The following is a 27,379-nucleotide window of genomic DNA, read 5'->3' on the forward strand; positions in this document are numbered from 1 at the left end:
GCCCGGGATTATCTACAGAAGAAAGGAAACTTGACAGTTGTAGCAGGGATCATCTCGCCAATCAGCCATGACAATAAAAAACAGGTAAGAAACTACTTAAACTACTTAGTTGGTAGTGTACTATAGTAACCAAAATTAGTTTAATACATTCTATCGTTATGACATCAAGTACTTTTGAAATCTTACTGTTATAACGAATGAGAAATCTTATAAACGAAAGAAAGTACCCTTATGATTTGATACGAGAATACGTTGTTTTAGATTAATTTGTTTTATTGTGTTTTAAGTTAATCTTCTATGAGTAGAAATCTGAATGATACAATATGAATTAGAAATGGTGAAATGAAATCAAGTTTATAATGATTATTTATAAAGAATAGCTCCCTGTCATATTATTCATCTATACACGTCTAAATATCTTAGGCTATGGTATGCAAAATGTGTGCGACTGATGTATAAAAGGCATAATTTTTATAAAATGCGGTAACTATCATTTAGGCAATATTGCTGTACAGAAAAACAAATTTTCTAGTAATGATAGCCACGCCCAATTAGGCCAAGTACACTTAGCGTATATCAGATGGTTAATGACTTGAGGTATTTCATTAGACAGCACGGATAACATAATCCCGCGAACCAAATACGGCAATTAACTTTGTCAATACACACAATTCTACCCCATTCATTCACTAAGAAGCTGGCAGGAGACCTTGGTAAGACCATTTTAGACTAAACGTCAATATTTTCCATCTCAATCTACGTATTTTCTAAAGGCTATAGGCTTTGGACAAACGTATCGCTGTCGACATTTATGGATACAGGCATGCTCAAAAGTCGGGTATGTTGCTTGCATCAATACTAAAACATGTGTTACTAGTGGAAGAGCAATGTCAATGTTTGCATAATTTTCCGTCATTATTATGATCATCATACATTTCCCAGCCCCATGTCTCTATTACTTTCCCTGCCACTCCATTACTTTCTGCTCTCCTTGTTTGTCCTTTTTTGCTCTCAGACTGTTATGTAGACATTGTGTGTACGCTTGTGTGTGTGTGTGTGCGCGTGCGTGTGTGTGTGTGTACGTGCAAGCGAACTTATATGTAATGTCTGTAGAGAAAATAGAAATATTTATTGACACGACAAAAGTACAGCGAAGTAAGGTCTAACAACTACTCACAGTACAACTAAACCGACACATATTGATATCTATAGACATGGATAAGGCAACATATTTGGTCTATCAGATGAGATATATGTACTTTTACATGTTGGTTGGTGTGTGTGTGTGGGGGGGGGGGGGGGTAGGGGGTTAGGGGGGTTGTATGTGATGGTGTAAATTAAAAACTAAGTGCTGCTATTGCAAACTTTAATTTTTGCATGTGTACGGACGTCTTTCTAATAGGCATTTCGTTTGGGAATTTAATGGGAAATCACGTCTCCCATTTCCGTAAGCACCACACATTAAGGTTGGACGTTCTGGGCATTGAAGTAAGTTAAAACTTAATCATGTTGGCGCCTAAACATCTGCGTCATAATAAAGGAGCAATCACACAACGGTGATCTTCGTAAAGGAAATCTATGGATATTCCTGAAAGTCATAGATAATTCCCAAATTTTGACGGATGACTTAATAGAATAATGCTGTCCGGTTTGCTTTTAAATATAATCACCCGTTCTATTTTATAATTACATTTTGTGTACAGCAGTAAATAGCAATATGTACTGGAATTCAATGGTATTCTAAAAGATACTGAAACATATTCCGACTGCAATAAATAAATTCTGAATGAATAATTTTCTGTTGTCAGCACACAAATCAGCTATTTCTTTAAGTAGATGGCACGACAAGCAGAAAATATAAACAAACAAAGTTATGTCACCTTGTTTTCTTTCTGTCTTAAACTAGTTTAAAGAAGTAAAATAAAGAAGAGACATAAATGTAATCAATGTGTTATTGGTTAACACTTTACTAATAATGCTCTCTTTTCTGGACCTACAGGAACTTGTGTCTAGCCGACATAGGGTGGAAATGTGCAAGATTTCTCTGCAAGATTCCAAATGGATAAGGTACGTAATATATATTATAATTAAACAGGATGTATAGACTCAGGGCATACATGAACATATTTACTTGAAGTTATGTTTTTAAGTGAATACAATGTTTATCGAATTAAATAGCATATATTGGCAAAAACATTGTGTGTCGTCTACATTTCATAAGCAACGTTTTTATTGTTTTATAGATATCAAAATATTAAAATTGTTTACTATAGGTAGATAAAGACAAATTGAAACATTCCAAATTGATTGATCACATTAAACACGCCGGTCTATAGCAAGTAGGACGAACTAATTTACGTTTGGTTTAGTCATGGATTCTTTTTTGTGTGACAAAAAAAATATGTATATTAAAATGCTCCGTTTGCCTTATACTTTATCATGGGGACAATCTCATCTTTTAGTACTGTATATTTCTTACTGAAATGGCCACACAGACACTCCCATTGTGATTAAATGGGCCCTTAAACGAATGACTTGGCATTAAAAGCTTACTTTATCACGAAATATATCTTACAAAAACATGACCGTGTCATTGTACACTCGTAAACAAAGGATTCCATGATCTTTTTTACAGTTGAGGTCATTATGTAGTTAAGTATTAATGTCATTATATGCTTGCACAGCCAAGGACGCCAACCTTCTAGACAGATGTTATTTTTCGTTTATATTTGTCATTATCAGTTTAAAAAAACTTATGAAAAGGACCATATAGGAAAGTCGATACCTCAAATTTATGTGAAAGATTAAACCTTTATTATATCTTTTAATTGCGCTTGTCTGCAAAGCAATCTTATATACCATCTACCTTTATGAACAACAAAGAATTTAGACAAATTAGACTTTTTCATGGTTGTTGTTTTCTTCATTATCAAAATGGTTAGAACGCTTATTGTGTGTGAAGAGACATACGCATTGTAATATTACATTAATATATTAGTTTTTGTAGATAACAGGGGTTATAAAGTGTCTAGTTCAGGAATGATGATATAATATGTTTGGAAACAGTAAGTACCTAAAATGTTCATTTTTTTAATACTTATACAGCCAAACTTCAATCTCTTTACGACATCGCATTGCTTACTGAAATTGCCACATAGATTCGCCCTTGGTGTGTATATGGGCTCTAAAACGACTGACTTGGCATTAAAAGCTTACTCCATCACGGATACTATCTTACAAAAGCATGACCGTGTCATAGTATACTCGTAAACAAAGGATTCCGTGATCTTTTTTACAGTTGAGGTCATTATGTAATAAAGTATTAATGTAATTATATGCCTACACGGCCAAGGACGGCAAGCTTCGAGACAGATGTTATTTTTTGACTATATTGGTCATTATCACTTTAAAAAAACTAATGAAAAAGGGCCATATAGAGAAGCCGATGCCTCAAATTTATGTGAAAGATTAAACCTTTATTGTATCTTTTAATTGCGCTTGTCTGCAAAGCAATCTTATATACCATCTACCTTTATGAAGAATTTAGACAAATTAGACTTTTTCATGGTTGTCGTTTTCTTCATTATCAAAATGGTTAGAACGCTTGTTGTGTGTGAAGAGACATACGCATTGGAATATTTCATTAATATATTAGTTTTTGTAGATAACAGGGGTTATAAAGTGTCTAGTTTAGGAATGATGATATAATATGTTTGGAAACAGTAAGTACCTAAAATGTTCTTTTTTTAAATACTTATACAGACAAACTTCAATCTCTTTACGACATCGCATTGCTTACTGAAATTGCCACATAGACTCGCCCTTGGTGTGTATATGGGCACTAAAACGACTGACTTGGCATTAAAAGCTTACTCCATCACGGATAATATCTCACAAAAACATGACCGTGTCAGTGTACACTCGTAAACAAAGGATTCCGTGATCTTTGTTACAGTTGAGGTCATTATGTAGTAAAGTATTAATGTAATTATATGCCTACACGGCCAAGGACGGCAAGCTTCGAGACAGATGTTATTTTGCCGACTATATTCGTCATTATCACTTTAAAAAAAACTAATAAAAAAGGGCCATATAGAGAAGCCGATGCCTCAAATTTATGTGAAAGATTAAACCTTTATTGTATCTTTTAATTGCGCTTGTCTGCAAAGCAATCTTATATACCATCTACCTTTATGAACAACAAAGAATTTAGACAAATTAGACTTTTTCATGGTTGTTGTTTTCTTCATTATCAAAATGATATCGATGAACGCTTGTTGTGAGTGAAGAGACATACGCATTGGAATATTTCATTAATATATTAGTTTTTGTGGATAACAGGGGTTATAAACTGTCTAGTTTAGGAATGATGATATAATATGTTTGGAAACAGTAAGTACCTAAAATGTTCATTTTTTCTTATACTTATACAGACTAACTTCTCTTTTAAAACATTGTATTGCTTACTGAAATGGCCACATAGACTCGCCCTTGGTGTGTACATGGGCCCTGAAACGGATGACTTGGCATTAAAATGTTACTCCATCACGGATACTATCTTACTAAAACATGACCGTGTCAGTGTACACTCGTAAACAAAGGATTTCGTGATCTTTGTTACATGTGAGGTCATTATGTAGTAAAGTATTAATGTCATTATCTGCTTGCACGGCCAAGGACGGTAAGTTTTTAGACAAATGGTACCGCTTAAATGGTCGTCTTTTTGTTGTTTAAAAAGCTTATAAAACAGGACCTTACAAAAAATGCCAATTCCTTAATCCAACCAGAGGGAGTGGGGGGCTGGAGGGGGGGGGGGGGGGCTGCTAAAAGTGCCTGCGCCAACTTTGACGTCGTTTAACTCCCAAACGACTTGTGCTAGGACAACGGAACTTGGTGACTTTTCCTAGTAAGAAAGGACCCCTAGGCTAGGGAATGCTAAAAAAAACATTCAACTAATTAATCACGCAAAACATTTGCCAGTGTCTTAAAGGTATACTACGTAGTTTTTGAACAAAACAAAGTAGCTTTTCCTACTTTTTCTTAACATTGTTAGTTCAATCAGCCCTATAGCATTGCATACCAATATTCAGGGATGATGCTGTGACATCATTGCACTACATAAGCATGATGTATAAAAATTGTGATCTCCCAACCAACAGATGGGCACAGACGGCTGGTGTTCCCTATCAGCCTGGCTTCCCAGTGGGGGGCCAGTTGACAGTTTCCTCTGAGTACAGTTTATTAGTTTTCTGTACAAGGTTTCTTGCAGTTTTGAAGGGAATATGGCCTCAGCTTGTTGATACCCTACAAAATAGACTTAATAAGTTCATGTTTATATGCTATCTTAGAGTGATTAGATATGAGTGTTTCCAAAGAAGAAGATCTTCATTGTGCAGCCTTTATCTCCAGTCTACATAGTCCCTAACTGATTACCCCACCCCGGGGGACCTACCGTTGTTGCTTTCAAACAGGAGGGTCTAACTAGGGACGTCAACAGGTTACAGCGAGCCTAGAGCAGAATGTTTTGTAGGCTAATTCTTTCGTTGCAAACGTGAAATAATGACACAAAAGTGTCAAAAAGTGGTAGTAAATCTTAGATTTCTTAGTTCTAGAATATTTCAAATTTGAGCACAAATAACTACGTAGTATGCCTTTAAGATAGGCAGGGACATAGAACCGTCTAAGTTAGGATTAGTAATTACATATGTCTGGAGACAGAAACTTTTTCCTTATACTTCATTATAGACTAACGTGTCCTTCAGAACATTACATTGCTTACTGAGTTGGCTACATAGACACACCATGTGTAAATGGGGTCTAAAACGTATGACTTAACATTAAAAGGTACCTCTATCACGAACAAGACCTTAAAATCATGACTGTGGCGGTGAACACTCGTAAACAAAAGACTCTATAATCTTTGTTACATCAAAGGTCGTCATGGATTGAAATTTTTATATGGTATTATCTGCTTGCACGGTGAAGGACGGCAAGCTTTAAACAAACCTCCTTTATTGTGTTGGTTATCAATATGATCGTTAAAGTTGTTACTTTCAGTTTGACGGTGGTAAGTTACTAGTATTGCGACAGGATGGATGGGCAGCAAATCATACCTGTGTCTTATTTTGACGGGTCTTCCTCGCATTTTTGTTCGCCTCGACGGCTGCTACCCTCTCAGTCTCGAATGTTGATGCAATGGTGTTGGTCGCTTTCCGCCAGACATCGCGATTAATTAAATTGAAACATATTGAACTTGCTATTCATTCTCCCTAGTTCTGTCCTTTGGTATTAATGGAACCGTTTAAGTTGCGATTTGTTTATTGTTCGGTTATTATGACTAGCCCTTTATAATTGCCTCTATCTAGTTCGGTAGGCTTTGCTGTATTTCTCTTTTCAAAGGCGAATAAATCTATTTCTATTTCTATTTCTAAACATTACTGGGCAAAGCCCCCTTCAGGGGCATTCCGCCCAGGAAAAAGCAAAGCAAACAATTGATAACCACATAGAAAAAAATCCATTACTGTTGATCTTTCAGTGGGTTCTTTGTACCTACACACTTTGAAGAATTGATTTAAAGGAAGTTTGAAACCCCATGACCCCATGAACAAACTCAAAAGCACAAGAAAAACCAAAGAAAACACAATATTTTAAGTACAAAAAAGATTTAAAAATTATGTACAGACCCAGGCTATTGCAGCTGTTATTATTTCCTGTCAAACAAATCTTTACTATTGTATACTACATGTATGGGTAAAATAACCCTTACAATGTACACATAAATATCCAAGAATATCAAGTATTAATTAACTTTTAGTTCTGAAATGTCCAGTAAAAGACCATCAACTGTAAACTTTACATTCTGCAATATTCAGTGAAAATATCAAGTACAAACTTTTGATTCTTGGAAACCAACTGGAAGAATACTTTCTGGTCACGTACATAACTGCTTGAAGCCGATGGTAGTCGGTGTGCATTAAACCTTCAACACTGTCTCGGCTTAGTTTCATTCCCGACATCTCCAGGCAACTATACCAATAAACCTCCCCCTCTGTAGCCCATAAAAAGGCAGTTTGGAGGACAGAGTGTGATGCTTCAATGTCTTCAAGTTTTGAGAGGTACTGTTTCTTTGACTTTTTGCAAAATGATCTTGTGTTGAACTACCTCTACTGCAACACTGATGGGTATGATTGATGTACTCATCCTCTGCAGTGCGTCAGACATGTAGCAGTGGGGGCATCATAAGACCAGAGCTGGTTTGCTAATGTGATTCTACTCCTGCATAATCCACTCAAGTCATTCACCCTCTTGCTCTAGCCTTAACTCATCCCAGCCTCGCAAATGATGATGTTCTCCCTAGGGATGGTACTCCTAAATGTAGACATTTTCTAGCTTTTTGTTCATGCGGAAAACAAAGAAAAACGTTGCCAGAATCACACATTTTATCAAGTACGCCCGCAGAATTTTTCGTCTAGAAGTTTATTAGTTTTGTATGACGCCAATGTCCAATCGATGAAATGTCTTCAAAATATCTCTCATTCCCTTCAGAGGTAGGAAAAGTGTAAAGATTAAAGTATTGTTAGTTCTTAATATGTAAGCCCCTTATGATGATGATGTAAGAAGAAACTGTTAATAACATTACCCGCTTTACCATCGCATTGGTTATAGAGAACTGAATGCTATCTGGAATTTTAATGAAACTTTTTGGCAACTTGTATATATATTAACCTCATAGCAAATCTGCAAAAACGAATTTAGATTGGGCTGGCTGGCTTAAGTTAACTTCACGATTCACTTTTTAAAAGAATGCGTTGATTGATACTAAATACGTTATTTCTCTGCGCATACAAATGGCTCAGTCGTTTTTCAACAACGATATAATGTTATGTTTTCATCACTTTCTTCAAAAACATTAAAGAACATTTCTTCCATATCTTTTTCAATAGTGTTGGCTTTTAGCCAACTTACCTTTTAGCTCTTATTCACTATTGGCCCACTGCTTTGGGAAACAAATGGCAGCATTAACAAGACTTCTACAATAGATCCGGTGGCCAATATGAATAATAACACCATGCCATAGACATATTGTGTGTCTGACAATAAGAATCCTAAAAATAATTGGATTTCTCACATGGAGTAATATGAGACTTGTATGGCACATTCAGTTCGTCTATTCGTTTGTCTAGCCCATATATGTTATGAGTTTAGGAATTATACGGTCGTGTAGATGTATTAACTTCATAAACCATGTACTGGAATATAAAGGTTTTTCTACAGTGCATTTGTTATATATACAAGTTATAATGTTGCACATACGTCCAAACATACTAGATACAATAACGTCGACATCAAGATGTTATTCTAGTGTGATATAACTTTAGCTCGTAGTTATTGCGTTTTTGGTCATGAATAAATCTGTCAGAAACATTGTTCCAACTTCTGTTTTTGTTTAATTTCTTTAGTTTAGTTTACAGACTATGAAGTCAATCTATACAAGCTCTGATTTTTCAGACTGGTAAAACTTAGCATGACTAAAGATGGTGAATGGCTTCATTTGATAATGAATCACACATTATTTTTTTTCTAATCTTAAAGTTATCATTTAATAATGAAATAATTTACAACTGATTCTCTACAAAATCATAACATTTGAAAATTCAAGATATTAAGGAAATCGCTTGATTAGACACTGACAATAAATTGTCTAAGAAAGTGAGTGGTTCTTGTTTTGCATTTCAGTTTTTAGCAAAATTCTATTGTTCTCCTTGGAGCTTAACAGTAGTAGTTCACTGCATGTAACATATATTGTGTCATTACTTTTACTTGGTAACATCTATCAAACATAATAAAAAACCATGAAAGTAAGTGCATATTAGAATGCTACCGCGTTTACGAGCATACCTTGAGTTATGCACACCGGCTGGCAGATTTTGGTTATTAAGTCCCATGGCTTTACCAGCAGGCACGTTTGTTATTTATACAATTTACTGTATATCACGCAGTTTCTTGTGAATAACACATGGTTCTTCATAAGGGCAACAAGAACTGTATGCAACTTAGGCACTCCTCAGAGGTAGGGAAGAAAATTAAAGAAAACACGTGTATTACATTGATAATAATCATTATAATAAATGATACTGATTTTACGTGTGGGATGTAAAGATGCACATTTTCAGATCAACAGGTTGCTGTAGTGGTTGGAATATTTACGTTAATTTTGCATATTTGCTTCTTTATCTACGTATACAACGATTGATAAAATTGACCCTTTTTTGTTCATTCTAAAAACGAAATTTCTTTCACAAGATTTATTTCATAAATCAACATTTTTATGCAACGTTACAAATATTTCTTGATGTTTCCTGCTAGCTAAACTTGCAATCACAATCTTGTTCACAATCTAGCTAATTGTGGTTTTGCTCAACATCGAGTTGAAAAGAAATGATGGACTTCTTGATGAGTATCGGATGTTTCATTTCTTCGGCATCCGTTTTTACACTTCAACCTTTCTGTTCGTATTGATACAGGCGTATCCTGAAGTCCCTCTATTGAATTTGTAATAAATTCCCATTAATAACGATGACAAGAAAGCCTAATATCGATGTGAATTGCCATTTGTCTTGTTTATATTGTCGATGCGGACACTGATACTTCGATCCCATAAGCACATGCAATGTATTCTACGAATTGCCTTTTTCACCGTTACTAAGTGTTTGCTATTGAATACAACATAAATTTAGTTTTAACTTGTTGTTTAGCTGTTGTATATATTTGGAGATCATATAGAATAGTATACTGATTCTAATAGTTAGTCTACTAATAGGCAGTACAAGTCATATTCCGGCAAACGAATACAATTATTGTTTTTATTGTGTCATTGAATGAACGGTAACGTTGCAAGCTCTAATATCAGAAAAAGATACAAAAATTTCCGTCATTGTTAGACGACATTTCAAGTATGTTGTCTTATGCCTAGTGATCGTGCCATGCCACTGAAATATGCTTTCAAATTCTGTGTCAATCGACATACACAATGCCGGAAAAAGTGGCAGTCCTTGGATGGGAAGTTATTAACTATCATTAATTAGTTCTGGTCAGCTTTCGTTATGCTTGTTAAAAAAGAGCTAGGAGAGCTTCACTTGTAACTTGTAAGTATTGTGCACACATCCTCATACGCAGGGACATCCAACGGCGAAACCGCCTGTCTGGATGTGAAACTAACGGTTAGGAACTAACGGTAACTGTTGAGAAAGTAGGGTTCATCCAAACAGGCAGTTTCGCCGACGGATGTCCCCGAGTAGCATGATGTGCGCATAGAGTCTTGTTTCTCGTATATGACAAATTGAGTTTGTGCATTGATTGAGTTCCCTTGAGCAAAATTGTTTGATACCAAGCCAAATTAAAGTAAAATTGTAACTTCATACGCAAAACTACTATTCATTGCACCGTGTAAGTCTGTCAATTACAGCTTCTTAGGTTATTTTGAAATCGAAATTGGACAGATATATAAACCCACAATCACCAATTTTGTAACCCTTACCATGGGCTATAACAATTCCACCAACGTAGGTCACCATTGTTATCTAGATGGATATCGCTTCTCCAGACAATCGAGTTACTTGGACGCACAGTTATCTACATCACGTGCAAACATTCTGTAATTCTAGATTTCATCGTATTTTGACATGGCATCATCTCGTTGCAAACATATCAAGCGCAATTTTCATATGTGTGTGTAAAAGTCATTCTGAATAAGCCATGATTCTAAAAAAACTGTAATTGACCAAATTTTTCACAGTCATGTCTTTGTCAACATGAACCATGACGTCAGTTTATTCTGATTAAACCCCTGAGACGGTAAAAAGTAGATCATACGTTGTAGGTGCCACCTGTCTCATAAGATTTTTGTAAAGCCCCGTTTTTAAATGGATTCTTTTTTTTTAAGAAATGACATTCTCCCCTGTCAAAGATTCTTATTTTGCCCAGTAAAAAGTGTTCAGTTGCTTCTATACTTAGGCAGGGAAACTTTTGAAGCAGTTTAACTCTGTCATGTACTTTTGTGTTGAAGATTCAAGCTAAACTTTGATTTAGAATAAATCAACTCAACCCAGAGATTATGTCTTTACATAGTTAAGTAGTTAATTTGAAATAACTGTCACATTTACCATGTCAGCCATGCAAATGTTTAAATCATATTTCTTTCTTTTCCAGAGTTGACGCTTGGGAAAGCACACAAGATGGCCACGTCAGACCTCTAAATCTTCTACGTCATCACAAGACTGCCTTGGAGAGGAGATTTAAGATCAGCAGTCCTTGTTGTACCCAGCCAGTCAAAAAACAGAAGAAGCCTCTTCCTCCACCACCAAACATCAACAAAGATCTCAACGGAAAGCGTAAGACAGTGTTTTATAAATTATAGAAATAGGTAGAGCAATTTGAAAAAAGTTGACCGTACAAATATTAGGTCCATTTGATGGAGAATATCCACGCGCGCGTCAATTTATAGCCGTTTAAAATTTTTTTCAACCATAATGTAAATTTCAAATAGCGGCTGCAAAATAAATAAACAAATGTAATGTTTTGAAAAAAAAATCGGTAGATTTTACTTTAACCTTTTACTATGATGCCTTCGTTAATTCTTAATTCACTCTTTCTAATCTTCAAGCAAATTCCCGGTGGCATAATATAGTTTAAAAGCTGGCCAAACATTGTAGCCGACCAGAGGAGGTCAGCTGCCTATTGAGATAAATAGAAATACTCCTCCCTGTTTTAGTGAAGGCTGTACTCCTTTACCAGCTTTGATACTATCTCATTACACTCATCACAATTCTTTAAATTTTGGTAAACATGCATAGAAGGCTTTGTGTGTTAAAATAATATAATGCCTCGTAATTTAAGTCGTGCGCATTACTACCTGGAAAGGTTCCAAACTTATTGATCCCCGTTTACTTTGCTTTTGTAAAATAATGAAAACCTTTATACATCAATCATTTAGAATCCACTGATGCAATACTGTATGGGTAAAGCTTTAACTAATCCGTTAGTAAATCTCATTTGTCCTTAACCCACTACTGCCATTAGTAATACTACTCTTATTGAAAGGAAGAGTAACAATAACCGACAGCGCCAGTACAAAGGAAATGAAGCGTGGTCGTTTGCACAACTAGAGCCCGGCTTCTAGTGTCCTCAAAATATGGAATGACACTATTTGGAAGCTCTTAGCACTTATAGGTGCATTTGTGGTAATTACTACAGAAATTACATATTTGAAAATCTCGTGTTATTTGTTAATGCTCAAAGATAATATACTAAAAAAATCGGAAAATTTTCGAAATTTTCGAAATTTTTCCTTAAAAATCGCGATAAAAAGAAAATCACGAGATTGTTTATATACGGTGAAAGCTGCTGCGAAACAGTACGAAAATTCAGCTAGTCGGCTTATAGTCCATTATTCTGAAGTACACTTTATTAAGCTGATCGATATCCTGGGAGCTATGACTGTGGCCCTGTGACATGTTCCTGAATAATTAAAAATCCAATTTCTTGCAAGTCACAAGCTTTCAAGGCACTAGAGGTCATCGATATGGGGACTAGTCAAAGGGCTACTGGTTCAAGCAGGATAATGCCTCTGGCAGATCTGTTGTTATGTTACAAGTAGCTAGGTTTCCTTTTTGATAAAAAAATGATACCAGTTTGTTTCCATATCCGATGCTTAATCTCTCTATAGAACACCTTTGATACTATAAATAAAAAATGTACTTTTTCACAACAACATGCCAATAAAAAGGCATTGACATTAGCAAAAATTACATTTACCACGGACAATTGAGGAGATGTATGATACATGAATGTGCCAGATTGCATTTGAAATTGCTCTCAAAAGACAATGGTGCATGATTGATACATAATGAATATATATCAAACTTATAATACATGATACGCGATTCGTTTCCGTCAAGATTCTCGTCACATTTATGTGCATTAACGATCAAAGTTGGTGCTGGTTTAGTTTTAGCATCACCTGGAGAAATCAAAATGCCGTACAATATTAACAAATGCATTACTATTGCATCAAAATGCATTGAGCTCTATCGGAAAATGGATTGATTGTGACTCATACCAGTACATCACATCCGGCCTCATAATATTTGAGACTTTGAAAAGTATGAAACATAAAAAAGGGAAAAACTAGTGGTTCGTGTTGTTATCTAAGTCGATCAAAATTTAGCAGCCATTAGTAAAATTTTAAATCAGAATTTTTTGCAATAGACACATAATGTACCTTGTGCATGTTCCAACCCGAATGATACTTTCCTTTGGAAATTAAAAAAAAGAGGCAAAAAAAGTGTTCTTTTTCACAACCATTTACACTCAAGAACTGACGTTTTGCTGACCGTAGTTCACCTTCCCGTGGCAATTTACCGATAGAATTCGACGCTGCAGCTAAGGTGACACTTCTGACAATGCCGTCCAAAACTTGAAGAATTGTCATACATGCGGTCCATAGCTTCAAATATTGCACTTTATGCAAGAAAGGGATCTGTCCTGTAATAAAAATCAATATTGTCCAGTTGCAATAAACAATGAAATTGATAGCTCCCTGAAAGTTTATTGTTGTGAGGAAAGAACCCTGTTATGCCTTCTTGTTTCAAAATTGTTGAAAATATTCATGGGCGAAATACTAGGCAAAGTCTGATATATGATACATTTCTTAACAACTATGAATGCCTGTCCTATCTAACTTGCCTATTCCATTTACCAACTAGAGTTCCACGAACACATACCTTTGCCAAATAAACCAGGTTTGTTATGTAGAATGATGTCTGTAGACAAATGCGTTACTCATTTCATTTTCTTCATAATTATATGCTTGGAGTTGGTTTATAAAATTTCGGCATTGATTATGCAAATTAGATCCCAAGTTACAATTAATTGATATCAAATTGTATCAAGCATAACTTAAGCTATCAGCATACCAAAAATCATGATGATCCTTTGATCCATTCTTGACTTATTCTCTTTCAAAGTCTTTAAATACACCCCTTACTCTCTTCCCTCTTTCTCAGTTACATATGTGACAACTTTGATGAAAGTACTATAATGGAATGCAGTGGATTTATAAACTTTTCCTCATCAATTATGCAAATTAGCTGTTAATTTGCATAATAAGTATCACATTATATAAGTCTTCACTTAGGCTATCTACATGCCGAAAATCATGACGATCCGTCAACACGTTCACATTTTCTCATTAATTATGCAAATGAGATCATCATTTGCATGATAAATATGTATTGCCATTTCTCTCCTCTCAGCTACATATGTGACAAGTTTCAAAGTCCTATCATGGAATGTAGTGGATTTATAAAATGTCCTCATTAATTATGCAAATTATCTGTTGATTTGCATAATTGGTATCTCATTATGTAGGTCTTCACTTACGCTACCTACATACCAAAAAACATGATGATCCGTCAACATGTTCAAATTTTCTCATTAATTATGCAAATGAGGCCACATTTGCATAATTGATATCTATTGACATTTCTCTCCTTCTCAGCTACATATGTGACAAGTTTGAAAGTCCTATCATGGAATGCAGTGGATTTCTAAACTTTATTTATGCAAATTAGCTGTTGATTTACATAATTAGTGTTCCATTATGTACATTTCATTCCATTACTTGGGCTATCTACATACCAAAAATCATGACGTTGTAGAGTTATTCTCGTCCAAAGTTTGAAAGGAAACCGGCGCCTGCAGTACCAAAAAAGCCGCTAGGGGGCCCAAACTCACAGCACATACTCTCTGCCCCGTGGGCTATCTACCACCCATAAATCATGACCACAGCATGTCCAGAACACGAGATATAAAAAATTGAGTTTCCGCTGCAGTACCTTAGCAAGCCGCTAGGGGGCCCATTATCGAACTTGACCTTCGTTTTCCCGAACCCTACCCACCTACCAAATATTATCGGGATTCATCCAAGACTTCTTGAGTTATGCTGTTAACACACACACACACAGACACACACACAGACTCACAAGCCCAAAACATAACCTTAGCCATTCTGGCAAAGGTAATAAATATGCATTAAAAAACATTACAGATGACTGTCCTGTGCTGAGTCCATTACTGTACTTAATCCCATCTAGTCTTGTGAAAGCCGACGCATACATGTGGCAATATAAGGCACCCTTTACATTTTGTCTTGATCAGAGTTATGGCCTTATTCTACCACCTTCGATTAGGTATTTTGATAAAGGATAACGTTTAGTAATAACAAAATGATGTCTTACAGCAAATTTAGTTTGCCGGATATCAAGCTGAACCTATAGCATTTCCGCGGTCTGCTTTGCGGTGTTCCATTTAAGATAAATCGCAAGATTTTACCAGAATTTTGTTAACTCCAAATATTCAATTTGAATTCCAAATGTCGTGCATCTTCATGACCAATATATTTCATGTATGCTTACTGAAAAGTAAAAAAAAGGAGTAATTCAGCTTGTCCGGAATCTATAAAGAATTGAAGGAATAAGATCTTAGGAAGATACGTTCAATTTGCATTATTCGATTAACCATCAGGATTATGATGATATCATTTTATACTGGGGTCTTTGTAAACAGTATATTCAATTGGAACATATTGAGTAAACATTTTAAATGATCGTTATGATGTACGTTTATAAGATTAATTTTTCTTACCACCAGTATTTTCATACCCACCAGTATTTTGATTGTATAGATATTGTAATTCGTGTCTTCTATTTTATCAAAACGTTTTAATCTAATATTTTTTCAATGTTTTTACAGCAATAGGGTGGTACAAATATGGCGTCGATATCCTACAAAACTTCTGCTGCCCGGCTTATATGGACCAGGAAAACCAAAATACAGGTGACATACCATACACAAAAATTAGTTTTCTTTTGTCCCGGATATAGTGTATGATACATGTGTGAAAAATGCTAGATTGATGATGAAGTTCCCCTTCAGCGGGAACTAGGAATCAAGGAGTTTCTACTATACATTGAAGTTATATTGCTTCTATAAAGAAATTAAACACTTAAATTGCGAAAGGTAAATCGAGAAAACAGCCTCGTTGTCATTTTGATAATAGTCAGACACTATAGTAAACAACTGTCAAGAGAGTCAGATAACAGAAACGTTCAGAAATGTTCGAGAATTCTAACTATATTTCTTATTTGTAGTGTGTAATGTACTTTCATAGTTGATCGGCCAATTCTTGTTACTTACAGCTTTGCATATTTGTATCTGCAACAAACTATATTTGTGAATCATGTCAATAACTACTAAACATGCGTTAATGAAAATTTAGGATGGAGAAAGAGAAATTGCTTTTCCAAAAAGGAACTTTAGTTTTATGACCAGTATGAAATCTAGTTACGTTCTACTTGAATGGCTTTCTGCAAATTGATAGCTATTTTTATTTCATCTCTGTACGGATCGCCTCAAATGGCTTTCTTTATTGAGGTGTATTGCAGCTGAAAACTGGGTCAACTGCTTTGCTATTTGGGGATTACAAGGGCATGAGAGGTTACATTAAAGGACTAGACCGCTTGCAGAAAATATACATCTACTTAATATTTACACAGAACGCCCAACAATCACAAGTCAGAAATTTTAATAAACAGCTCTAGTAAGAATCTTAATATTAAAAATGGTTATTTTTCTAACACTGCAATTAAGCCTTGTTGGATAAAGAGCCATTAAAACCGATGGTCTGCAGTTGCTTTGACAGGCAAAGTAAATGACTTAAGTGCAATAATTAGAATCAGCGACAATAAAAATCTGTTGAATGGAATTTTGTAGGATAATGAAAAAACAATGCATCGAGTCAAATTTATAATAAAACTAGCATTATTTTAATGTCCTCAATGTTTTGCTTATTTTTCTGTGATATTCTAGATGATGCCCACCAGGTCGAAATACCAAAGAAAAAAGGTCAGTATTGTTTTTTTTGTCGACAATGTTCTCTCATGTCTAAACCCTTTATCAAATGTCAATAAAAACATAAAATGTTTTAGAATGTTTGAAGTACATCTTTCATCAAAGATAGATATATATGTTGCAGTATTCTTTTTGCTTATGGTGGTCACGTGTAATCTTTGCTTTGCAGGCATCACCGTTCTGCTACTGTGCAGTCAGGAAATGCTGGAGGCTTTTGCCAAACCCGGAGTGTGGAGGCAAAACGAGGTACGATAGCATCTTTAAACACCACTTCAAAAGCTGCACGTAATACTACATCTGTCCACACGCTTGTTTCTCCTCATCAATCATACTTTTGTATGGCGTTTAAAAAGGCTGCTTGACAGCTGATGGTCTCCTAAGGGTTCTTTTAGCAGTTGGAGGCGAAAAACGTCCCATTGCAAGCGGTCATTGCCTCGTCGAATAGCACTGCATTGCTCTATTTTCCTTACGGCCATAGCCGTATTGTCATATCCGTCTATACATCTGTACTTTGCGCTAACTATTATAAACGGTTCGGCTCTGAAGTAAAGGTTATGTGGAGTTTAAAACAACAATAATTTTTCGAATATTTTATATCGTCAATATCATAATGCTTAAGTACTATTATACCGCATTCAAATAGGCAATTTATATGGATTCTAATTAATGTATTTCTAGATTTTGCTTAAGTGTGTTAACGTCGATATACGTTGGCTGTGTTTAAAAGAGCCTTTTCGTCTCTCTGCTTTACTTTTATTTCATTTACGTTGACTTTAGCTGTTGGCATTTGGAAAACATTCTATTACGAGTAAATCCAATATGTTATTTTAGGTGGTGGACATTTTAAAGCATTTTGGACTGGTCTGCATAGCACGTGACGGATTCAACCCAGAGCAGGTCATATATGAGTCCGATGTACTCTCTCAATACAAGGTAAGGCGAGAAAAAGTGTGTGTAAGTCTGTGTTTGTGTGGAGGTAAACAGCATGCCTTGTTTTGCATATGTATTATTTACCATTACTATTACACAATCATAAACGTTTTTTACCTTACAGCACATGTCAATTGCTTTTTGTAAAGATTTTAGTAGAGATTAAAGCGAGTGGTTAAAATAAATCGGTAGTTGATACAGCAGACATGGTCACCTAGTTTAACCATTAATGTACTCAATGCTGTATGCGGTATCATTAATAGCAGCATGTTATATAAAATATTAATTTTATAGGTTTTGTATATTTTTGCGTAATTTACCTTTAAAAGGGTTTCATTAACAGCCTGGCTTTTTTTAACCCTCTTCCTAGGAGAGCATCCATATTGTCACTGACTGGATTGAGAATGAAATTATACCAACTAAAGTGAGGTAAGATACATACAATCTATTACAGTCATATTCCTCCAATAGAGTCCATTCCAAGACATCATGCGGGTGTTTGTTGCCATTGTTTAGAATTGATTTTAAAGTTTTGTAATTATATGTCTAGGACATTTGATACTTCAGAAATATTTTTAACACTGTTTCAACTTTATAAATATTTCCCTGGTCCTGTAAAACTTTGGAAATATTCATGGTGTGGAATTGGATACTTCTAATGGTTTATAAATAATGATAACAGCATTCTACCATTATTTACCATTTTCTACCATTTTCTACCATTTTTTGTAAATGGTTCAGTGGGCTGGGAAGACATCCTTGCAAAGTATAGTTGGGTGCCATGCAACAATGGCCCACCACAAAGGATCCACCAGTGCCCAGCAGTGAAATCTAAAAATATACAGATGCAACAATAGGGCTTACTTTTATGGGGGCAATAAACTAATTTTACCATTTGGCCAGGTTACCATTTTTTGTAAATATTTGTAAATGTGAAATAATCACAAAGATGTTTCACAGTTATTCTAAATAAAGATATTTTTGTGCAGTTACTTTCAAAATATTTCTAAAATATTCAAAGAAATTCAAATAAATGAGTATTTTCTTAGTCAATTTTTTGAAAATAATTTTATTATTGTGGCTCAGATATTCTTTTATTCAAAATAATTCAGACTAATTATAAATATCGCCTAAAAACCCTCATGGTGTCTTGGAATGGACTCTATAGATATTAAATATTATATACTTTGTATATAATGTTATGTAATTGTGTACTAAACATAATGATAAAGTTAAGGTTATATTTACCAACAACAAAGGAAAGAACGTCACTAGTAAAGCTGACTGTGAAAGTGCCGCCTAGTAGCAATGTTTGATGGCACACTTCAAGATTTTCAAGCTATGCACAATGTTTTAAAATAGGTACAGAAAGACAGCATTTTTTTTCCTTTTCAGTGAACGTTTGTGATCCAACACATTAAACCTTTGATCAGTCGAAATATGAAGTCGTAGCTTTGTCTCTACAAGGTTCGATGTGCAAAGGATCTGTTGGTTGTATTTTGATGGCATAGTAATTATGTGTATATCAGACGTTATTCTAATTCTTAGGTTGCTAACATATATATGGCCCATTTACACCATACTTCTTAATTACAAACATGCCGATTTTATCAAAGTTTGGCTTTTTGGTTACTGAGAATCCATGTATTCAATCGTATTATTTGAAAAGAAGAGTGGGTTGTCGTATCTAAAAAAAAAAAGATTAATAGCAGCGAACATTAAATTCTTAACCCGGATATCAATGTAATTGTAGACAAATTTGTCACATTTTAAAACCCTTGTCCTGATTCTTCAAATAAGTAAAACTTGACCTGTTCTGTGCTACTGCTGCATATTTACTTCCCCATTCGATGGGCTTTGCAGTGGTAAGAAACCTTTACAAGAGAAATACCCAAAACTCACAACAAAACAGCTAAGGATGACAAAGGTTAAATATGTCCATCCCGTATATAAACGCGCTCAGCAGGACAAGGGTTTTAACAACCTCGCAACTTTTCAAGATCAAGGCTATCGGTGCCTCCAACGGCAGTCACGAGTTAATCACACCCGCCATTATTCTTCTTAATAGAGACGTAGGCATGAGTGTGGTATGCAGGGCTCATGGGCCGTCCATTCTATCAATCTTGCTCACGCCCACATGTTAACACATACCCCCATTTCTTGGTATAGATTTTGACCCGAAGCACCGTTAGTTTTATAACGAATCACCCCATAAATACAGCACGGCGAGGCCGCTATTAAGTCATTGGTTGGACATGTTTATGGGCATTCTCGAGATATTTATTCCCGATAATATCATAAGGTCAATGACGTCCATAATAAATATCATGGAAATTTAGCTTAAATTGTGCTATGATATTTAACAAAGTATGGGAAATAGTGGGTTCGTGTGGCGCTATCCACAGGGTATTCGATTCATAACCCGTAGGTTCTGGGTTTGAATCCACTAATGTACAAACAATGTTGTGCCCTTGGCAAAGGCACGGGTGAAAATAATTACGTAGCATCGGTCAGGGCCTCGAAAAAGAACATTAAATGGAGGTTCCGTGTTTGAGGAGAAATACGAATTCATCATGGTTCAAAACCTACGATTATTTGGCCACATACGATGTCGTATTGAGGTCATTGAGTAAACGCCAAATCGCAGCTTATCCAGACTCTTGCAATTTATCCCAACCTGTATATATATATATATATATATTGTAAGCTTTTTACCATTGAGCCACTCAGAGAGTAGTCCACTCAATGACAATAACAACAACAAACCTGGCACAACACGTCCTGATCAGTAAATAGTTAATAGTTCTGTGTCGTTTCAATAGAATCAACAATATTTATCATATCTATAATATGTCTATATCAATCTGAAAACTGCAGCACACACCGACATATGTATACACTACACACACATGAAGAAAGAAATATCTTGATAAAAGAAATGTTTGAATCAGATTTGTCGAGCGCCCTCAATAAAATTTTAACTTTCAATTAATATTTTACGGCAAAGTACGTATATGATACGTATGCCACCTCGGTATAATCGTGGATGATATGGGTAACAGATAACTGGTATCATTGGTGTCTTTTAAGAGTAATATGATATGATTGCAATTCCAGGAGAGCACTGCGTCGAAAACAAAGCGTGAAATATCTTCTACCAGACGGAGTCATCAACTACATCAGGAAACACAAGCTTTACCAAACCAAGACCACGGACGACAATGCAAACGTCATCAGGATTACAGACAACAGGTACACAGCAAGCATCAAAACATTTACGCATGCTTTAGGCATGTGTTAAAGTTGCATGTTAGAAAATATCATTATTTTGCGATGCAAGTACTTTGTGGTGCAATTACTTTGACAACAATAATTTGCAGAAGAAAAGTTATAAACATACGCTTGCTACTTCATGTATCATCTGCTAAACTTTACCACGGTCAGTATAAACTATTAATAACAAGAGGACTGACAATAAAAAAAACGTTGTGCATCAAAACAACAGACAATTTGAATGTTCTGCGCTTGCAATAACTCAAAATTACATAACGTATTTTATTGTTATTGTAATTTGCGTGTATGTGTGTTTCCCACATGCCTGCTAAATGCAGGCTGAATGAAATTCCCACCACTCTGAAGATAAGTTGATGTATATGTATACATGCTTTTTGCCAGGGACATCACCATCCCAGTAGACGAGTCTATCATGCCCTACCAAGCACACAACAAACCCTTCTCGAAGGACAACAGGAGCGCCTCGAAAGAATATCTCGACGGAGAGGAAGAAGAGGAGGTTAAGGTTTGTAGCTTCGATAAAGTTGCACCGTCAATTTAAATTTTTCATTAGGGGTACAAGTATTAGCAATTTTAGGTTGAGGTAAGTTCAATCGAGTTATAGTTCAGTCATTGGAAACTCTCGGTACTAATAGGCTAAAAATGTACACGCAACACCGCAAATGTATCCAAGACAAATGTTAATTACCACATTCTGTGGTCTACTTTAACGACTTAAAAGTAATATACCTTTAATAGCAAAATAAGAAAAGAGGACAGTGTGCAAGGGTTTGATATCATACGCCTGTGGGCGTGAAAGTGCTTAAGACTTTATTGTGCAATAGTTATACCAGCTACAAAATATGGCAAATTGTATATGATAGTTTTATCCATATATTTCTACCCGTTTCGAAACGCCGGAATTTAAATGTCAATGTAATATAAATCCAATTGTTTCAATTAAACTTAAGCTTAAACTAAAGCTTAGAACGCATATTTTCCATAAAATGAAACTAAATGAACAACCAACATCTAACTGTCATAGCTGCTCCTTTATAAGCTGAACGTAAGCTATGGTGAAATATAGTTAAAAGCAAACATTTAAACACAGAACTTGCAGAAATCACTATTTCTTTAACGCATTTTGTTAAAAAAAACAAGGCGATTTTTGGTCGCTAAATGTCATTTAAGTTAAAAAGGAAGTATTTTAGACGGGACCTTGGTGTTACTCTTACCCTTTCATAATCGTAAATACAGATGACCTTGCAAGACGTTGCTGTCAAGGTGACGGCAATAGAAAGACGTGTGAGGGAGTTCGACATGAGGGTAAGGGAAGTGGAAGACGCAGTCAACGGCAAATTCGACCTATACAGGTTAGTTTATTTTACTCGGATTTCATCACTTCTGGTATTCTGTTAGAAAAATATTAATATGTTAACGTTTTTAATCTGTTTTCACGGGATTTTAAGGTTATTTGATTTTGTCGTTGATGATGGATTTAACATCACAAGTCTTAAAAGAATTAAATGTCGATAAGAAACCCTTTATTGTTGACTTTTAGTGTATTGTTGGAATCTTGGCCGATAAAATCAGTTAATGGCGTCATATTTTCGTCACATCAGATTATAATAATATTTAAGTATCTAGAATTATAAAACGGAATGAGCACATGACCTCCTGCAAATTTGGTGACAGTACAGTTAGCCTTGTTGAAATTATGGAGGGGGCCGAATGAGTCATCCCAGACCAGGGATAGCCAAAAAAAGCTAAGTCTGGATAAGGTTAATACCAACATGCCTGCAGATCTTTCTATAACGATACTAACATGCCTACAAATTTTCTTTCTGTAGCGATGCTAACATGCCTACAGATCTTCTTTCTATAGCGATACTAACATGCCTACAGATCTTCTTTCTATAGCGATACTAACATGCCTACAGATCTTCTTTCTATAGCGATACTAACATGCCTACAGATCTTCTTTCTATAACGATACTAACATGCCTACAAATTTTCTTTCTGTAGCGATACTAACATGCCTACAGATCTTCTTTCTACAGCGAAGAGTCCGGCCTGGGAGACTCCATGTCTGAAGGAGACGTCGATGACATCACCGAGCTGACTGATGAGGAAGAAGATGATGAAGGAAAGAACTCGGAATCTGAGAAGGGCATGAAATGGACGAGACCATCGGTCCATCTGGGAGCAGCGGAACGTCTCGAGGTGCTCTTGAAGGAAAGCAAGGAGGCCACGTGTTTCAGGTTTGCTTTAGCGTCAGATTCTTTGTTATTGTTGTTATTGGGCGGGTCGACTACTCTGTCTTGGCAGCCAGGGGCTGAATTGCTTACAATAGGCGGGGCTAAATCGCAAGGGTCTGGAGCGAGCTGACACCCGGCACCACTCGGGTGACCTCAATAAGAGAGTAATCACCCCAGTTGCGGCCAAGGGACTGTAGGTTTTGAACCACTCACACTGCACCATCGCAGATGTGGTGGGTTCTTTGACATGCGTGGGGTATGGTTCTCCCCAGACACGGGAATTCATTCATTCATAGAACCTGTTGGATGTTTTCAATGGGTATAATCAATGCAAAGGGGAAACAAAAAGAAAGTGCCATGAGATCAACTGACTAACCAGTAAAGGGCACTACAATATATATTATAGCATTTGAAATGATTAATCACCTTGGGCAAGAAGGTAAAATTTTCAATGCCTTATTTCTGTATGTCAGTAGCAAACATGGTAAAGTTTGATAATGGCGCACTGGTGCTTTCTCTGACGAGTCCTGTGGCTACAATCAGTGTTTCATCATCATCAGTAATATATATTAATCCTTACAGTGGCAAGAAAGACATGCACGTCCACTTCGCTGCGGATGTTGATGAAGGTTTTACATCTCCGACTGACAAGTTACACAGAGACATCCACTACTCCAAGGACTACCTGCCGAAGAGGATCCGAAAAACACGCCTGGACCCACTTGAAAAAGACAGTGAGAACAGGTATGATGTCCGTCACAGTCCGTGTAGATTTTAATGTTCTAAAGTGATGATATGCACTTTGCTTTAATGTTTAATACCTGTAATTTAATGGTGTGAAATGGAAGTGGTATACATTTCATATGTTAGAAGTTTGTCAAAGAAAAGCTTATGTTTTGCAAGTTCAGACAAGGCTCAAACCTAACCGTTACTAGTTACTCTTGCCTCATATTGGGCAATAAAAAGGTGTCTTGTCGTCGGTTCTTTTGAACTTTAGATGGTGACAATGGTTGTTATACCCTAGATAAGATACTTCGGTATCTGTCTGATATTATTCATCGTATTTCAATATATGCCATTTCAATATATGTCTATTTCTTTTGTCCAATTTTACCAGGTATATGTCATTGAGAAAGTGTCGCCTGGAGGCAGCCCTCGGCTCTACTGATAAGTTGAACAACAATCTACACTTTGTGTTGGAGCCACCCGGAAGAGCTCAACCCGCCACATGTAAAGCCGAGAGATCCTCCCAACCAGAGGCCAAGCCAAACAACGACAACGTTGAAGATTCCTCGGGTTCGAACAGCCTGTCGAGTGATCGTAAATCACCAAGGTACCACGGGAAGGTATCGCCCTCCAAGGAGTTTTACATGTGGGGAATCAAATTCTGCTCGTCTGAAAGTCTTGATGAAGAAGCCAGCAGGTGCGTGTAATAACCTGATAATGTAATAATGCTCCCAAGTCGATCATATGAATTTTTTAATATATGATTTCTACAAACAACTGGTATGCTCTCTTGGAAGTGCGAAATTATGGCAAATCGTAGATTGTCTACGTTCTTTTTACTAGTATACTGGAATACTCTTCTAGTCGAGAGTATCTCTTTTATGTATGTAATAATATTAGGACATGGTCTCCAAATAGTGGCTAAATACGCTGTAAACTTTTTTGTGTGGGTGCACGTATGTATGTGCAATATACGCTGAAGGATCCATGTGCATTTTCAGAATATTTAAGTTTCAGCAATAGCTACGAATGCTCTTTGTCTAGCACTTTGATTCACAAGATATTTTGATTTTTTTATGTCGGCTGTAGCATTAAAGCTTGTAATAAAGTCTTAGGAAGACAGTAAGACTTGCAATCATGCTGTGTATATTGCAGTGCACATAGAATTATGTGCACAAGCAAAATTACACGCAAAAAACATCTATACATACACACAAACATACAAACGCTTCCCAAAACATAGCAGCTAATTAGTTGCTTTAAAAAGACCTGAAATGTCTTTGCAGGGAGCGTAAAGAGAGAACATGCCATCATCATCACCATCACCGCCGCCACAACATGGATAGTGAGGAACTCAGGCAGCGTGGAGGCGAGGCCGATGGGAAAAACTACCCAGACCATGACACCGACAAGACTGTGGAGACACCAGATGCGAACAAAAAGGACGAAGCCACATCAATGGAGAAGCAAAGCAAAGTGGAAGCTGTCCAACAACAGAATGCGGAGGAAGTTGTCGACACGAGTGGGATTCCAGAAGTCAGGATAACAAACTATTCACCCAGCGAAGGACTTAGTGGCGAAGAACCCAAACAGGACCCTGTTACCGACCTCGAGAAGGACAAAGAAATCGCAAAAAAAGAAGAAAAGTCTGAAGATACCGTGACAGAAAAGGTGGATGAAGAGGACGAAGGTGCGACTGCGGAACACACTACGGAACAACAGAAGAAGCGAGCATCATTAAAGCTGGACTTTTCCGTCAATAGTCCGAGGAAGTCTCATTCCGAAACTGTCTGGCACCTTATCGAATCAGACAAAAAGAGCTTTACCGTCATGGTTGATGATGTAGACAAGAGGCTAAATGGAGCGATTGGGGACCCAACCTGGGTTTGACCATTTTAGATGGTTATTTTCATTTTTTAATCAAACTTTAGTTTCCCTTTGGTAACGTTTGTATTATAACAATATACTCTATACATGATGCAATGGTGGGGTATATTAGGAAAAGAAGTAAAGCTTTGAGAATTCCGAAAATATTCTGAAGCTCCTATAAATATTGTATTCGGAAATAGATTGTTAATTTTATGCAACTAGAGGTAAGGTATTTCTGAAGAGATATTTCGTTCCCATCATTTCTAAGAACTATTTGGTGTGTTCCTTATTGTGAAATATAAAACTAAAACACAACTTGGGGGTTTATTGTAAAAGCTTGGCAGAATAATACACACTGTATCTGGGCATTAAGATTGTTACAAAAGCGTTTCTTTACGAGAAATTCGTTTTTCTACTAAGATTTACTTTTCGCATTCAGTACAATATTTTTTTCCAGTTCCATTGAATAGATCCCTTACCATTACAAATAGAAATGGAATGTTCGAATTTGGGAATGGTACAATAGCATCTTATACGGTGTTACATATCAAAAGCGACGTGTAGCGACAAAAACTTATCCCGCACTTGTTGTGCAAGTACTTCCCAATTGCTATTGACTAGAATGGTGTGTAGCAAATGTTACTTAAGCTTTCATTATCAAAATATGTATTATATGCAAAATATGTAAATAAGTCATTTTGCTACAGTTAAGAACAGTATCACCTATAATAGCTATAAACATACAATAGACACGGCAATGCTAAGCTAAATAGATTTGGTTACGTAGTTAAATTTAGCTAGTAGTGTTACTAAGGTGTATGCAATGTGAGTGTATGATGTCATCAATTGCTCATTACTTACAGTAATAATGTTTATACGGCATAGAGATCTGAAAACTTTAGTGCGTTAAAAAGTATGGTTCCACTTGGAATGATATTCATTGATCTATCTTTCTAATAACGGTACATAAGATCAATGAATAGGAGTTAAACCATAGATAAATCTATGGCGTCTTGCCACAGTGGATTTCAAATCATGAATAGTATCTAGCAATGAAATCCTAAAATATGAGCATTAAAGGGCATAGTGCACAACCAAAATGCTTGTCCAAGCCATGTCTTAAAGAAGTGGCTGGATTGAACAGGATAGAATCGAGCATACGCAACAAAGGAATGTCTTTCTCTGTGTTGGTAACTTTATAGTTAACAAAAGATAGCAATTGGTGTCAATTGATATTCTGACAAGATCCGACATATCATTGTCTGGTCAGATAAAAGGGGTTGGTTGGCCCTTACAATATTCTCTTCACCGCCAACTACTTTCGGTGGGCGACGTGTTTTTTTTGTCAAGAAGAT

At 36.1% G+C, this 27,379-nt stretch overlaps 1 protein-coding gene across 1 annotated transcript; it reads left to right on the forward strand.

Annotated features, from left to right (window-relative positions):
• On the forward strand, window positions 1-27,218 carry LOC118421474. Its single transcript, XM_035828787.1, has 15 exons — window positions 1-84; window positions 2,000-2,067; window positions 11,209-11,390; window positions 15,811-15,894; window positions 16,927-16,962; window positions 17,138-17,214; window positions 17,800-17,901; window positions 18,269-18,327; window positions 21,016-21,150; window positions 21,574-21,697; window positions 22,429-22,544; window positions 23,217-23,432; window positions 24,012-24,173; window positions 24,547-24,852; window positions 25,442-27,218. Exons 2-15 carry the CDS (start codon window positions 2,030-2,032, stop codon window positions 26,043-26,045), a joined length of 2,241 nt encoding a protein of 746 aa, XP_035684680.1. The 5' UTR covers window positions 1-84; window positions 2,000-2,029; the 3' UTR covers window positions 26,046-27,218.
• Window positions 27,219-27,379: the final 161 nt, after the last annotated feature.

The sequence above is a fragment of the Branchiostoma floridae genome, chromosome 8 (genome assembly GCF_000003815.2).
Source record: "Branchiostoma floridae strain S238N-H82 chromosome 8, Bfl_VNyyK, whole genome shotgun sequence".
Taxonomy (NCBI): domain Eukaryota; kingdom Metazoa; phylum Chordata; class Leptocardii; order Amphioxiformes; family Branchiostomatidae; genus Branchiostoma; species Branchiostoma floridae.